General features: G+C 46.5%; 1 protein-coding gene across 1 annotated transcript in view; it reads left to right on the forward strand.

Moving 5' to 3' along the window:
• The window catches only part of runx3 (RUNX family transcription factor 3), a 31,368-nt gene extending 16,706 nt beyond the window's left edge, over positions 1-14,662 (forward strand). The window contains 4 exon segments of the mRNA XM_054613254.1: positions 247-393; positions 6,635-6,709; positions 11,368-11,673; positions 11,676-14,662. Of these exon segments, the coding sequence (XP_054469229.1) occupies positions 247-393; positions 6,635-6,709; positions 11,368-11,673; positions 11,676-11,848 (701 nt within the window). The 3' untranslated portion in view covers positions 11,849-14,662.
• Positions 14,663-17,072: the final 2,410 nt, after the last annotated feature.

Here is a 17,072-nt window from a genome sequence, read left to right on the forward strand (position 1 = left end):
ATTACAGTTTAGACAGGCAGAGAGACGTTTTATTGGCAGGACAGTAGAAACTGCCGGGCTTCATCAAGAAATTTGGAAGAGGGAATGGTTTTTCCAATGGGACTCTTATTGTTTTTGCTATTTTTGTTAAAAACGTTGGAAATATAAAAGAGCCATCTTGTTCCATTTTTTTCCTGGTTGTGTAGGTGGTAAATTGGCAAGTCCTTGAATTCTCTCTTACCCGTCCTCCTCATGTCGCTGTTTCAGGGCACAGGGTGAAGATAGAAGACCCCCAGAAGATGCAGTTCTCGGACAGGCTGTCAGAGATCGAGCGCTACCAGCGGTCTATGCGGATAGGCCCAGTGAACAATAATCCCCGCCCCATCCACCAAACCCACCTAAGCACCACACAAGGTGAGGACCACTGAAACATACAACCACATACAGCCAACATCCCAACACTACACTGTAAAGTACGCTCACATTGACCGCCATTACTTAGAAGCAGATTGCTCCTTCAATATAACAAACATATTTGGTTTCATTTGGCCGGAGGGTAAGTAATCCATAACACAAATCTGTTAAACATCAACACAGGACGGTGTGTGCAGTTCACCCAGCGGTAAACTAAGGCAAGAGTGCTTCATGTGCGTTTTCCTCCACGCCGGGCTTTTTAAGTTCTGCTCCACATATCTGGGGCTGTTATGTGTGTTGGCCTTCCGAAGGGGAAGCTTGTGTCTGTTCTGTCCCCGGATGCCCTGCGTTGGTGGGTCCGGGCCCCACAGCGTGCAGGGTTGAGTCTGTGGCCAGGTGGCATGGCGGGTGCTGCCAACCGAGCTTGGCCTGGGCGCTGTAGCTGGCCTCCGCACACACCGCGCGTTACAGCCTCAGGAATTTCACAGCCGCTCGCTACCTTGGCAATCACGTCACTCTCAGACTGGTCGAATGTGTGGGGGTGGGGGGCTGAGACTCAGACTGAGGTGGTGCGATGAAGGGGAGGGGGTTTGTTTCGGTGTGTGTGTGTGTGTGTGTGTGTGTGTGTGTGTGTGTGTGTGTGTGTGTGTGTGTGTGTGTGTGTGTGTGTGTGTGTGTGTGTGTGTGTACAGCTGCGTGGGTGATGCTGGTGTGAGGATGAGTGTTCGCTCTCCGTTATATGTCAGAGCCTCTTTAACAGGATACAGACTTAACACACACACACACACACACACACATACAGTGTGGCCTCCTCTCCCACCCACTCTCCAGTTCTCATGCTAGCTAATGATTGTCATTACCTTTGTATCAGCATGTCGCTGTGTACGGGAGGGCTTGTTTGGGAGCTCTGGGCCGTGTGTGGGTGGACCTCTATCAGTGTGTATCACAGCCGTTCACCAGTGTTTGGCCTTGTGCTCGGCTTAGCCAGCGCTGAGTCACCAGTACGGGCCTATCCAACCGCTGACTGCCAAGAACACAGGATATTTTGCCCCGTTCCCCAATGTCCTTACCGGCGGTTGATATTGATTTTGTTCCCTCGCACTGCCTGTACCGAGGAGAGAACATTTTGGCCATTTTAGAAAAACCCACCGACTGGTTGCGCTGAAAATAAACACTGCGGCGCTGAAACACAATTCAGCCACTGTGATGATAGTTTTCTGATGGGTTTGAGTTTGGCGTGATCTCTGTCGGTTGTCTGCCAATAAAAAGCCCCCTGCAGCTAGGCTTATACTGGGAGATTTAAGTTTCTGAGGGCTCCAATCGGCAGGGAGAGGTGTACAGACTTGGTCCAGACAGCAGACGAAGAGGAGCTCTTTGCTCTGCTCGCGTCTGCCTCGCACGGGATTAGGGCAAGAATTAGAGCGTCAGATGCTTCAAAGGGCTGCAACGTTGCAACACACACACACACACACTCACACACACACACACACACACACACACACACACACACTCACACAGTACGTACACCGTGAGCAGACACAACACCTTAACATTAGTTGGAGCTGTCAGAGACGGTAAAGGCCTTGAGCTTGACGTTACAGCTGCCAGTGACTGGAGGCCGTCTACGAGAAGTGTGTGAGACAGACGAGGGGAAGGGCTGCAGAAACCACACACCTTAATCTGTGGTATTACCATCATGACGGCATACCGCAGGGCAGGAGCGGTAAAATAATTAAATAACAGAGCAGAGGGCCCCTTTCTCCCTCCCACCTCGTCTGTTTGCTGTAGTGAAACGTACGTTGCGGGCGCACATTTGCCCAGTGCGCTCCTCCTTACGTGTAGGAATCGCGCGCAGACAACAACACCACAGTATTACAAGCGAAGCTCAAACACAAATAGACTTGTTGTAATAAATCCCATACAGAGACACAGTGAGGTGTTTACATATCAACAGCACACACGTCTCTGCTTTTGGCAGCCCTGCCAGACGCTGTTGTATTTTGCAGATACTTTAAATCCCGGGGCCTGTTTGTTTGGGAATTGCCGGGTGATAGATCGCCCATCAACACGTTATAATTACATGGATCCTCTGCCTCGCTGTTACAAAAGATGTTTTCCATTATCCGGGGGCTGGAAACTTGCGTTTCTCCCGTTGAAGACAGCTACAAAAAATAAATAAATACAGTGTCATCTCCTCCTAAAGCCTCCCTTGCTTCATATTGTTGTCTGAGCAATGAAATACTGTCTCAGTTTTCTTGTCAACAGGACGCGTCTCCAGACATCTGCTCAATGCTACCCTGGATTATTAAATCTCACAAACACACACACACAGACGATTGCACCATAGGCACATTGAAAATACAAACACACACACACACATACACAATTGTGTGCTAGTGTTGCAAGTTCTCCGCTAGTGCCCCAGACAGACAGGGTAATTAAGAGCTCATTACAGTGCATGCAGTGACAGGAATCCTGCACGCTGGCAGACGCTGCATTCGCTGCTTGTTTTTGTTCTCCTGTGGCCACAGGTAAGCCTGCTAGACATGTGGAATGATTCTCAGCAAGGGGCGGAGGGTGCGCGAGTGTGTGTGTGTGTGTGTGTGTGTGTGTGTGTGTGTGTGTGTGTGTGTGTGTGTGTGTGTGTGTGTGTGTGTGTGTGTGTGTGTGTGTGTGTGTGTGTGTGTGTGTGTGTGTGTGTGTGGTTGAAAAATGCGTGGTTCAACCAGTGCAGTAAAGCAAATCTGACACTCTGACAATCAAGTACTAAATTGTTATTCTGGTTTTCAAAACCTCAAGCGAGGTACATGTGTATGCTATGTGTTTGTGGGTGGCAGTTTTTTTTTCTCCTATTTTTCTTCTTGCTCTCATACAGAGCAGAGTTCGTCCCTTTAACTTCTAACTGTGACATTGCGTTTGTAAACTGATGATAGGAAATTAGATTTTCCTCGAAGCGGAGAACGAATTCCAGTTTTACCTCATTCCGTTTTAAATGCAGACAAAACTCAACAAGCCCCTGGCACAGCCTCTAACAGACAGCCTAGACCAAAGCAGCTCTTTTAACTTAAATTAGTTTTAACGGCGCGGGGGGGGGGGGGGGGGGAATAAGTATCAATTTAATCATCCAAATAAAATAAAAAAATCCTGGCACTTTTGAGGTGGTATCATTTAACATGTTATTGGTTCCAACACCTGTGTGTTCCTCTCTGAAGATGAGTATCAGATACTAGCATAACGTTCCGCCATCAAGTCAAGTGCTCAAGGCTTTGATGAGGGCCCAAAAGTGTGTGTGTGTGTGTGTGTGTGTGTGTGTGTGTGTGTGTGTGTGTGTGTGTGTGTGTGTGTGTGTGTGTGTGTGTGTGTGTGTGTGTGTGTGTGTGTGTGTGTGTGTGTCTGTTTGAATGTGTGACCTATGTGGTGATGTTTTTAAAAAAAAGTCAGTAGAATCTTGACAAAATAATACATGTAATTTTTTTATTTTTTTTTGGAATGTGCTCAGCATTTATCCTGCAGGTCTAATTTAAAAAAAGCAAACTCTTTCTATTAATGACACTTCCATAAATGTTGGTACTTCTGACTTCCTCCTGCACCACTGGCACACATCTGCCGCAGCTGTGCTTTGGCCCTCTTGTCCGGTATGTTCCGGCCGTGGCCTCTGGACTGGACTTAACTTGAGAAAGTCCCGTTTGATGGAGGCCCAGCCCGACGCAGCCGTGCCCCTCCCGCCCCGTCCACAGTGACCACACTGTTTACACCGCATAAACAAGCCGGCCGGCCCCCCCAGGCTCGAGGCGGCACTCTGCTACCGCCGCGGCCGAGGGGCTCACACTAATTCACACATCCAGAATGACATGATCAGCCAATTAGAAGCAAGCGCGAGACAGGAAATTAGCACCGTCAGGTAGCTGTGGTGTGGACTTTAGAGTAGAAGCCGTCACGCTAGTTGGGTTTCATGCTGATTTCTGCCAAACCCGAGCAGGAAGCTGGCCCTCTGAGGCCAATACAACCAAAAAGGAGCAGAAATCTGGATCAGTCCTTTAGACACTCTGTTTTACTTCTGCACTCCACTATTTACATAATATGTCAATGGCCGCCGCGGAGTTTATTTGTTATGGTGCCTAAAAGCTTCACTTGTGGTTACTCTCTTTTTTTGTGACCCCGAGATGAATTATTCAAACTGGAAATGTTTTTGTTCTTCGACCCAAAAAAATAAAATCTTTTGAAGCTGCCTCCTCGGTGAAAAAAAAAGAAAGAAAGAAAGAAAACGAGAAGTGAGAGCGAGTTGTTTTTTACCAGACTCAACTGTTTGTCTAAGTTATAATTTCACATCAGAGTCCGGCTGAGTTTTACATTTCAGCAATTACGGAAACTACATGTGTGCCATGAACAGTCTCTATTGAGTCTGGGGAGAGGGGAAGGGGTGGGAGGACGACCGGCTCTCAAAGAGAACATAGGATTTTTCAGCCCCATGTGTTTGTTTTTGCTCACGTTATAAGTGAGGGCTCAAAAGACATATCAAATGTCCCGCATAGCTGAGCCAAGGCCGTGTTCCTCCCCTCTCTAACACGCTCCCTTTTTTCTCCCTCCTTCCCTCGCTGGCGTCGTTCTCTCTGTCCTGCCTGCTCCTTCACATTCTCTCCCCGTTGCGACGCCTAAGGCCTAAGCGAAACAGGAAGCCAGCACAAGGACCGGCATTCACTGTGTCTCAATGACATGCTTCATCACGGCAGGCGCGTTACATGTCTCAGAGGCGTTGCTGGATCCGGAGTCACGAGGACGGACGCCATTTTGGCTCGAGCGTCCTCCCAACCAGCCCTTTCATCTACACATGCACTTCAAAAGCAGTGTGTGTGTTTATTTGTGTCCTCCCCGGAAAAAATAAACTACGGCTGGCACCCGCCCCGAAAGCTGCTTATTAGTGACGCAGTCACCGCTTCCCCCCCCGCACCTCCCTACTCCTCAGCTCCGCCCAGAGGGGGGGCGGGGCAGTCCTCTTATTAACAGGGGTAATCTGTGCCTCTGGTATTGACGTTGTCTGCCGGCCAATCAAAATATTTGAAGGAAATGTTTATTTTCTTGAGCGAAATCGCACCAGCTGCTTGCAAGCCGTTCTGAATAAGGCCATTTATGTGTAAGAATTTGCCATTGTGAGGTACGGTGCGGGACCTCTCAGTGACTGAGTGCTGATTTGGGTCTTTGCAGAGGAAGTGGAGGAGCTCCAGGGGAAGCACAGATTTTACACATGCTGAGCCCAGTGTGGCTATAGGTGAACAGCCCAGCGCTACACCCCCCACCCCACCCCTCTCTCTCTCTCTCTCTCTCTCTGCTTCTGGCATCCTTCTCCATCCTAATTGCCACTACAGGAGGTTAGGAGTTTACTATATTGCGGTATCTCAAAAAGCGAACGGTGTAGAGTCATAGTGATACCACACGGCTGACTGCTGCGGTCATTAAAAGCAGAGCACCACTGGTTAAAACTGTGCTTATATATATATATATATATATATATATGCAGGTTTTTGTCTTAAACATTGATATGCATTTGAGGAATAAAAGTTTTTAACAATAAGTAACACTGTTCAGAGGCTTGTAGACTGAGACTGCCCGTGTCCACAGAGCTCCGTGCTAGTAGTCTCGTAACAACTGCACCGTCTCAGACCTGAGAGCAAACAGCCCCCCGTTTGTGTGGGCCCTCCTGCGGTGTGGCCGTTGAGTGTGAAGCAGGGTCCCACGCGTTGGGCCAGCAGGTCCGCGAACCTCCTTCGCTTCCTGACAGCTCGGCTGGACAGGCTAGCGAGTGTCCTGCGCTTCACAGGTCTCCGCGGGGCCCCCTCCGGTGTCTCGTCTGAAAGACCCAAAAATATATCTCTCATGCACCCATCAGGCATGTTTTTTTTCCAGGCCTGGTCTCACTCTGGTGAGAAAAAAAACGCCCCCCACCTCTTTCCCAATCCTCACTGCTAAGTCAGCAGAGGCCAACCTGTGACAGGAAGACACATCTCCCAAACCGCCAGATGTCAAGACAGTTTTGACAAGTCTGTCATGGGGAGATGTTTTTGGAATCGTGCTTGAGATTTCTATGGTGCAGGCAGAGACTTCCTCGCCCTGTTCACATATACAACCTCGCACATTTCTCTGGGTTCCACAAAAAGATTTTGCATTCCTGCACAAACTCCACTGACTTATTCCTAATAAGCAGATCCTAGTGCTCACCTATTGTTCATGTTGTGTGTTACACCAGCCCTGTGGCAGGAGCAAATGGACACCCCCGCTCTGAAGACATGCAAGGTGGAGGAGGACCTGAGACCATGGCCAGGTGAGACACTGCAATGCCCTTCTTCCTGACTGTTTTACTTTAGTAAAGCTCAGCTGTCCCAATTTGACGGCAACCTTTAATGTGAATTGCATGTGTGCGAATCTTTTCTTTTTGTGTGTGTCAATGAGAAAGTTGTTTTGAAGGGTGCTCGTTAGTTGCTGAGACGTAATCATCATGCTCGGCCCAATCAAAAAGCAGCGTTGAGGGGTGAGGTCACCAGCAGGCAATGGCCTTAATTACCAAGTGCGAGCAAACAGGCTCGAAAAATACAGAGGAGATAATTGAGGCTCTGTGGACTGCCAAAGTGTTCACACCTTTCAAATGGTACACTTGAAGAACAAACTGAAGACTTCCAAACTAATTTATTCCAATTAGACATTCCGTCAGCCCTTTAAATGGAAACAAACAATGCTGAAGAGGAGAAGCGGGAAAGACAGGCATAACACAGGGCGTGCCATTTGGTGTGACAATTTTTGCAGTCTGTTTCATTTCGCCCGTAGGGCCGTACTACACCCCAGAACATTCCTAAAATGCCACCACCCTGCTTTTTTCTTCTTCTTCTTCTTCCTTCTCTCCCGTTCCCTATTTCTTTCATTTGTTTCTTGGCGATTTGGATCCTTGCTGCCCACTCAGTCTGTCCCCTACCTAGAGACCACCACACCACACCACACCAGACGTGCTGAGTCATCCGCTCACGCTGTTATGAGGACACACATTCAGACGCATACACATAGTGAAAGAATAAAAAAAAAAACGTTTCGATTTAGATAAGCTTTCTTTTCTACCGTTCAGCAAAAGATAACAGGAACCCTGAAGCAGAGTATTGAAGCATGGGAATTACATATTTACATGTGTTACTGCTTGTGCGAGTCATTTTCTAAGAGATTCACTGCAGAGCAGACGTTCACGATGGGATAGTAAAAGCACATGTTTGAGGCCTAAATCCGGAAGTGCCAGGACGTAAAGAAAACGTGACAGAGATGTAGTAAAGTGTTATAAATGATGATGCTACTTGTATTCAAATGCCTTTATCCTTACAATAACAGTACACACAGTCTAGGGTCAGCAAAACACACATTGCCTCAGCCGCTTTACAAGGAAGTATCATATCTCTCATAGGAAAGAATTTACTTAACAAACAAATATATTAATCACGCCACCTCGTTTGTCGACGCATTAGGGAAAATCTCAGGTTTCTTTTTGTAATCACAATCTTCCTTCACCCTTTGCTTGTATTGCAAGTCACAAGTCGGCGACATGCAAAATCCTCGGTGCTCACATGATAAAAGTGCCGAACGTGGATGAGGCTTTTGGGGCTGTTGACCATGGTGCCACATTACAGAGGTGATTATCATTTGCATCCGACATGATGCTCCGGCCCCAAAGCCTCTGTGCTTAGATAAACACCTGGAGATCATTTGTGTTCATTTGGATCTCCTATTCTTTGGCCCCGCGCTGCAGCTCTACCTTGGCACCGCGTTGCCTCGCCATCATCACCCTGTTATCAACAATAATTGCATTGCTCATCCTCATGGCATCCAGCATTTAAAACCACCCAAACCAGTCCGTAAATCAAAGAGTAGCTCTCCAGTTTGAAGAGGAGCTGCCGTTCTACTTTGCGGTCGTATGAGAAAAAAACAATCTCGGTGCACAGTGTGCGTAGCTGGACGGGCCTCTCTCGTTTCCCTCCCCTCATTTGCCTGGGACACCATTCCCTGGGCGCTGGCCGTCACAGTTTGCATCAAGCCTGAGTAAACATTTCACAGGTGAGCGCCTGTATTTGCATCTCCCCATCGCCAGGTCCACCACATGCAGACACACACACACACACACACACACACACACACACACACACACACACACACACACACACACACACACACACACACACACACACACACACACACACACACACACCACGCAATTTTACGCACACAGACACGACCGCCTCATACTTGCCCTTATGTTAACAACCAAAATCAGTTTCTCCCGTATGCAAATGAGGCAAACCTCCGGTCGCATCTGGGTTACACGCTTGACTGTGGACTAGTGGACTTCTTGAACTGAGCAGAAAAAGGGAGGAGGACGACTCCACCCTTGGTGTTTGCAGAATTAAAATAAGTGCGTGGCGCTGTGCTCGAGAGCTAGAGGAGGAAAGGGAAGCGCTGGAACACTATGTTCTCTATAAAAGCCCCGATTCCAAGCTTCCCCGCTACGTAGACTGGGAACATCACAGACGGCGGACTGTGCCAGCTAGCCCTCTGGGGTCCATCCCCTCTCCTGTCCCTGCAATTTAGTCAACACGTTTCAGATGAGCCTAATGGAGATCATGTGTGGTTTCAGGGCCGCAGAGGTTACAGGCAGCTACTACCAGGCTCAGTTAGGAAGACCCTCTCTGCCAAAGATACACCACTGTTACCACAGCCACAACAGCGAGGCCTGTACTTATACTGGGTGGGGGAGGGTGGGGACGCAGTAAGGTATGCAACATGGTTAAGTGAGAGGAAAAGCAGACTGCAAAAACTTTGCTTCTCAATTACAAAACAGTTTGCTCAGCCCTCTCCTCCAGAGGGAGCTACCGTACTGGAGAGGGTTTTTAAGGTGGCAGGCAGGCACCTCCTGGCGCAGAGCCAGCTGCTTGATGCTGCACAAGCCCATTAAGGTGTTGTGATAAGTGTCCAGTCCAGTTTCCCCTGACAGAACACAGGAGTCGGTCCCCACCGCAGTTTAGCCAACATGTTTCCACCGCCTCCAATTAAATGGAGATGATGAGCGGGGCGGGCAGCAGCAGAAGCCAGAGCCATCAAGTCCCCACGCCACACATCCCCCCCCTCCCCAAGCTTCACCCTGAAGCCTAAATTTAGCACAGACATAGAGAGATGAAGGGACAGAGAGAGAGAGAGAGAGAGAGAGAGAGAGCGAGCAAGGGAGTCCGGTAGGAATTAGTGGGCCGACTCCACTTCACCCGAATCAACAGCAGCTGAAGGCTCGGATTTTCCTCGCGTGAAATCAGATATGGAGCCCGACTCCGGTGCCTGGTAGACTCTGGAAAAAGAAACAGCCCCCCCACCACCACCACCAAACTCCCTCATCCCCAAAAGAAGGGGAAATTCAACTGCAGAAGTGTGTTGCAAAAAAAAAAAAAAAGTATAGCAGGGGCTATGGAAATTGCAAAGGAACAGATTTTTTTTTTTTTTTACAGCTGAAAATGGACCCAGTTCTCCAGACATAGGGAAAAGACATTTCAACGAGACTGTGGCACGCAAGTTTGGCATTCTCCCCCCTCAGGGCTATGGCGTGCAAGCGCTTGCTTTTTCACAAATACAAGCTCTCTTTTCTCTGCCATCCAAATCCACATTTTACACTTGCAGTCATGTGGGCGCATCAAACCCATGAATGCCACACGCGAAGAAACAAATGACCATGGACGTAGGTGTGTGTGTCTGTGTGTGTTTGTGAGAGTGTGGTTACAAGCAGCAGGTGAGGAAGGAGCGCGTGTGTGCTGACATTAGGTATGAGGAACTCTGTCTCGTCATTGTATAACCAGGTAAATGGCGTTTAAAGTACAAGGGTGTTCAGGCCTGGCCGTTGCCAGCTCACCTTCTTCAAAAATAACTTGAGTGTCATGAGCACAAAGACAACATGTCAAACTTTTCATGCAAGACTTCATTTTTTACACCATTCAGTGCATCAGTGGAAGTAGGAACAATAGATGGAGAAACATTGCATGAACTGATGCGTTGCATAATACAGCAAAAATGGACGTCCTACACGACGGCAGAACTGTGAATGGGTTCATATGAGTTATGAGTTAAGGAACTAAGTTGGTGACAGTAGTCGCCCCAAATTTTAGAGAACCAAACTGCATAGTCAAACCCTCCTTTCTTTTTCCCCACTTTTGTTAGCTCAGTAAATTAGAAAGTGTGCAGGGAAATTGAAGTCCGAACAGCTGGGTTCACAGTGCTCTGTTACCTGTGAGATTACACTTAGCAGTTAACTCTGACAGCTCTTGGACTGTGATACCCATTAGCTAAGAGGATATTCATACAGAAACACACTCTGGTTTTCTTTCTCTTTGTGTCTATTCCTTTGTGTTTTTTCTTTTCCCCCTCTCCTTGTCTCCATGACTGTCTTTGATTGTGACCGTCTGCCTCTAACTATGATTTATGAGTTGCACATCAGCCCAACAAGGCATCGGTGTTTATAGAAAACACCCCACAGCACCGACAATGCCTCTTTTCATTGCTCAGAGAGAGACGGAATAACGTACATTGCTCTCCGTTTGAAGGAGAGGTTGGAGGGATGTGGCGAGGTGGGGGGGGGGGGGTGCTGTTCATAACTTCAGTCTTGTGCACGGGGCTGTGGGATGATGTGCTGTCAGTGCTTGATGACTGTTATTAAGCAAAAAAATGTCTCAGTTCATTACTTTGAGCAAACGTTTCCAAGGACAGACGTATCGCTGGAAATCCGAGCTCGGAATTGGGGGTTTGGAGAGATTTGCCGTTCTGGAGATGGGGCGGGGGCGTTTTTTTTATAATAGAAATAGAAATTGAGAAATCTCTGAGCCCCTTGTTTCATAATCACAGCAGCAGTTTTCATTCATGGCTGAATATCAGTTGATTATTTCCAACCTTTTGTTTCTTTCTCTCTGCCAACAGGGACTACAGACATCTTCAACCAGAGGACCACCTTCCCGTCTCTGTCGCCGCTGACTGACCCTCGCTTCTCAGACCCCCGCATGCACTACCCGGGGGCCTTCCCCTACTCCTCCAACACCTCCAGCAGCGGCATCAGCGGCCTCAGCATGTCGGCCTCTTCTAGATACCACACCTATCTGCCGCCACCCTACTCAAACAACCAAAGCCAGAACTTCCAGTCCAACTCCTACCTGTACTATGGCACGGGCTCTGGATCCTACCAGTTCTCCATGGTGGCGCCGGGGAACACCGGGGGCGAGCGCTCCCCACCCGCCTGCTGTCCTGCTCGGGGGCCACGGGCGCCGGCGGGACCAACAGCCTGATGAACCCGGGCCTGAACAACCAGAGCGAGGGCGTTGAGGCCGACGGCAGCCACAGCAACTCCCCCACCGCCATGAGCGCCTCGGGCCGCCTGGATGAGTCCGTCTGGAGGCCTTACTGACTGACGGACGGCTAGACAATCTGAGGGGGCAGAAGAGGTGAGGGAGGAAAAAGTAAAGAGGATGAGGAACAAAAAAAACATGAACACTGAAAGCCAAAAAAAGAAGCAAAAAAAATATATAGAAATGCTGCATGTTTGTCTTTTTATTTCTCCAGCACTCGCTTTAAAGACTTTCTCTGTTTTACCAACTCGCTCAAGACTTCCATGTATTTTGTACATTTTGAGAAAACTCCTGCACTGTGCTAAAACATGTACTCTTAAAATAAATAAAAAAAAGGACTATAAAAGCCATAGAAGTTGAGAAGATGTTCAGCTGAAAACTGTAAATAGATGTGCGGGTAAAACCAGAGAAGCCATAGACATGTTTCAGGATCATTTGTCTGAGGTAAACAGGTACTCAGTAAAAGACAAAAGAACAAAAGACGATGGCGGTATGATCAATCAGTACAGCTGATGACCTGGAAAACCACAGCAGACTTTCATCAAACAGACTGTTCGGACTGATCTAACTCGAAGTGTGATCTGAGGTCTGCTACCCCGAGTGACTCCGACATGCTTCGAGGGCTCGGCTGCTCTGCTGTAGCACTCGGCCCTTTTTAAGCTTTAATTTCTTTAAGAGTTGAATATTGTGTCAGTTGTGAAAACAATCCTCAGTTGCATCCAGGGCATGTTTCGTGTGCTCACGGCACGTATGCAGGTACCTTCATTGCCTAATTTATTATCCAAATGGACACATTAGCCTTTGGTGCTACGGTGTGCAGTGGATGTTTCAACGAGATAGCCGCATCTTTAAGAGAAGAGCATTTTGATGTGTCAGGACTCACATGTTTAAGAACTAATGAATTCTCCTCTGCGGTGTCATCAGTGTGTCGAGTTTCAACAGGACAATGGCTGAAATTTTGAGGAATGTAAAAGGCTAACACAGAGGGGTATTTATTGGTTTCTTTTTTTTTTCTAGAGGAAAAGTTCAGCCCTGTTGTGTCTACTCTTTTACTTTTTCCTTACATTTCTGATCCAAGCCCTTTTCTGAAAAAAAAAAAATAAGGTTCTAGTCTGGTATTTGTGGACTGGATGACACGGTTTACTTTTGATATTTATTTGAGCCAAATTATGAGGAAATGTGCGCATATACCCAATATCCTTAAGCATTTCTCTCTACCTTTCCTTTTTTTTATAAATATATATATACAGTACATATGCCTTATTTTGTTGTTAAGTATAAATTTGGAATTTGTGTAATATATTGCTACTAAATTATAAAAAAAAAAAACCTTTAATGTAATTATTTTGTCTTCCAATGTAGCTTTGATGCACTAAAAACCTTTATTCCTTATGAACCACGCCCAACAGATTCTGTTAGTGAGATGGTGTATCTAGAGCCGTAATCCTTTAAACAATTTCCTAATTGCCTTCCTGCGCTAAATAAGCAATTCGCTTAATTTTTTGCACTATGTTTGAATTTTCATTTCTCTTTTTTTTTTTTTTTTGGTTATGTATTTACAAATATCTGAAACTCTGCCGAACTAAAATATTCCTTCACTTGATCCGCTGATCACCCTTTAAGTGTCCTTTAAACAAATCCTTCGCCAAGTAATTAATGATGTCACGATTAGACACACACACACACACACACACACATTCCTGCACCACAGGTGTGTGTGCACATTCCCCCCAGTCCGGAGGGCCTTTCCCCTGCAGTTACACATGTGATCCCTCTATCCCTGGAGGAGGGAGAGTGTGAGGATGAAGGGATAGGAGAGGTGGGGTCAGAGTGGTATCTTCTTACCAGCTCCAAGGGCAGTTATGCAAAAAAAAAGAAAAACGTCCCTTGTTGTGCACGGGTCCCTTTGTTCTGTAAAGTCAGCGAGCGCTTTGAAGCCTTTATGGCCCCCATTCTCTCTTTTCTGGTCTAATTTACTGATCAGCGGTGCCAGGGGCTCATGGCTCTGCCAATAATTCATACGCCTGCACGGATCTTTTGGTTAAGAGCTGATGTGAAGGCATTTATTATCAGGTGTCTAATATCTACTAGAAAAAGTCTTCCACAAGGGGAAAGCATCCATGACTCGGAAAGAGTAAGTTGCTACAAAAGTGAGATTTAATTTCTAAGTGAATAGTGATCCAAAGAGGCTTGTATTTGCAGCTCAGGTAAAAAAGAAAAAAGTGTTTTGTAGATTCTCACATAAAGACCCTCGGCCTTATTCCTCTTTATTTTTAAACCATCAGTAACATCGTCTCATTCCTATCTCCCTTTGATTTAGAGTACCAGAATGTTTCCCTGCTCCCTCCTCCTGGGGTCTTTATACAGTAGGGGGAATGTCTTTATTATGGGCAAAGAAAATCATGCAGCTAGAGAAACCACATGTGTACCTTGTAATACTTGTGTGGTTCCTTAAAAACAAAACCAAAAACACAAATATCTTCACAACTGCCTGTAATACTGTCAGGATGATGGGAAAGAGGTGTGGCAAAACGGCGTCTTGATTGATCTCCAATATCTTTCTTTATGCAAAACTAGGACGCCAAAATGTACAAGTGAGGTGTATTTCATTGTTATTGGATTAAAGAGCACAATGTAATGTTTTTCTCCATTGTTTTCTTTTTTCTAGATGCCCCCCTTTTCCTCTTTCATATACCAACATGTTAATTCATCTCCTTTCATTTCTTTTTAAGCTCAAAGCATGTACATCTGAAACTGATATGTTAATTTAAGAATCTCATCTATGTATGTAATGGCATCGTTTATGCTTCCATATTGAGTGCTTGTAAAGTTTGCGGATAATGTAGTTTTTAATCATTTTAATTAAAAAAAAACATGTGTCTCACTTTTGTCCTCACAGCTGCTGTTTATTTAATAAAAGTGACTTTGAAAAGAAAACCTTTGTTAAAAGGAACTCCAGGAGAGAGTTATGACAACACATCATATTTCTTTCAGCTTTAAAAAGGCTCCGTCTTGAGAAAAATCCCACCCACATAAGAATAAGTTCAGCATTTATTGCCAAATTCTTCAACATTATTCGCTTTGCTGTAAAAACTATTGCTTACCATAACAGTTCTCTTATTTTGAAACTCAATGCTCAAAAGTCTGGATTGTGAAGTCTTTTACGGTTCAAAAGGAGTAGAGGTGTTGAGAGTGAAATCATTAAACATGGAGGCACAGGGTATAATTCATTCCCAGAATCCCAGAGACCATCACATCAGCTGACAAACGAGCAGGAAAAAAAACGCCATAAACATCCGTGGGACCCAAATTCATGCCAGCACATTCTGATCCCAAAAAATGAGTTTTTCTAACTTCATCTTTAGCCTCATACAGTACATGCCATACGTGCCACTGCCTCCATCTCGTACCGCTGGCAGTTCATTGGCAGTTTGTTCCCAATAACCCCCCCTTTTAATAATTATCCTCTTCTCTCCCATTAGGGAGACTCTCCCTTGGCAATTACCCACACTTCTCAGGGGTTTAAAAATGCCTGGGCTGTCAGCGCGGTGGTACCCAGAGCGTAAATAAAGCGCGGCTCAGGAATCCAACACCGCCCTGGCAGCCTCCGTGTTTGCGCACGTCGGCGAGTTGTCACTTGTTTGAAACAATACAGGAGAAGATTGGAATGTCGTCCGTCTTTTTTACCGGCTATGCCGTTGTTAATTTTATGCGGCGCTGATGGCATCTGTTTGTCCCATTTGAGGCCGGGCCACAAGATTACAACACTCGAGATGCTACCTTGCGGGGTGGTCTGATTTCAGATGTCTCATGTGGTTAACCGGAAAAACAATACCCACAATTCCTCCCTCTTAAACTAATGCCACCTGTTGATGTACCATAAAAGGGCTTTCACTTCTGAACGCTTTGTTTTTCCTTCTTCAAATTAGTCACTCTTTTATTCTCCCTCTTTATCCTCTCCTGTAGTGCATCTATACTCGTTCCTCATCTCTTTTATCTTTTCTCATTCAACTCTATCCTTTCTTTTCCTTCTGTATGGCTTCGGCTGTGTCTGCCGTCGGGCCTTCTATGGGGGCAGTGTTGGCAGAACAACAAAGCCTCGGGACGCACACACACGCAGCCTTGATACACACTGTATTCAATTAACTCAGCACACTCAAAGCATTTCCACACACGCACAAGACACTCACACGCACAATCCCCTGCTGACAGATCTCACACCAGCCTCCACCCAGACAGCCTGAGCTCCACTTCACAGTGCGAGCGTACGACAGATCTGCACCGGCTTAAAACATTCCCGACTATTTCTTCCAGGTCTCATCACAAGAGTTGCTCTCCCCAACTGATCCCCCCACCGCTCAGGGAGCACAAAGAGAAGATGATAAGCTTTCAATTAGGCCGGGCTCAGGGGAATTTTCCAGCTGTCTTCACACACTCTGTGAGACCCGAGTCTCCCGTCCACATGTGGGGAGCAGAGGAGCTCTCATCTGGCTCCGTCTTTGTCATGGACGTGCATGAGCCATCCCTTTTTTTTTTTTTTTTTTTTTTTTTCATCTTCTCTCTGTTCCCCGCTATGCTGTTCTTCTTCCGAAAACTGTAACTCCACAGGAAAGAGGTGAAGCGCTTTCCTGGACGAGGCTGCTTGTCTGGATGCAATTGTAGTCAAAGGCATGATGAATTGGTTTACAAGACGACGGAGAAAATTGATTTTTAAGTGGATGAAACATAAAGAGAACTGGGGGCATGATTGTGGACGTCACAGGAACGAGCAAAAAAAAACAATGAGAATCATTGAGGAAAAAAAACATACTTTGGCAAGTCAATCATGTGTTCTGGAGAACAGCACAGTGTTTTGATTTTTCTTGAAACAAAATCGAGCCTTGTCCCCGACACCACTTTATCTTCAATTAATCAGAAAGATGAGATTAAAGCCCTATTTATAAATTCAAATGAGAGACAGACGGGAAGAGATGCAGGGGACGGAGAAAAACAGACAGAGAGGGAGTGTTTTGGAAAGAGCACAGAATTGTTAAAAACCCCTCTCATTTCTCATGAACACAGTATCCCGTGTCGCTTCTGCGGTACCTGCATACGAAACCCATTAGGGCCTCCTCTGCAGCCGCTGACCTCTCCTCCCCCGAACCCGTGAGAAGGAGCGGGCTAGAACCGGCTTGGTTTGGGTGCCTGGTACACGACCAAAAGTCTATTTTCTAACCGGACTGGTGGTGGGAACACAGGCTGCCTTCCAAAATCAGGGTTCCCACAGATTGGCCGAGAAACACA

The sequence above is a fragment of the Anoplopoma fimbria genome, chromosome 15 (assembly GCF_027596085.1).
Source record: "Anoplopoma fimbria isolate UVic2021 breed Golden Eagle Sablefish chromosome 15, Afim_UVic_2022, whole genome shotgun sequence".
Classification (NCBI taxonomy): domain Eukaryota; kingdom Metazoa; phylum Chordata; class Actinopteri; order Perciformes; family Anoplopomatidae; genus Anoplopoma; species Anoplopoma fimbria.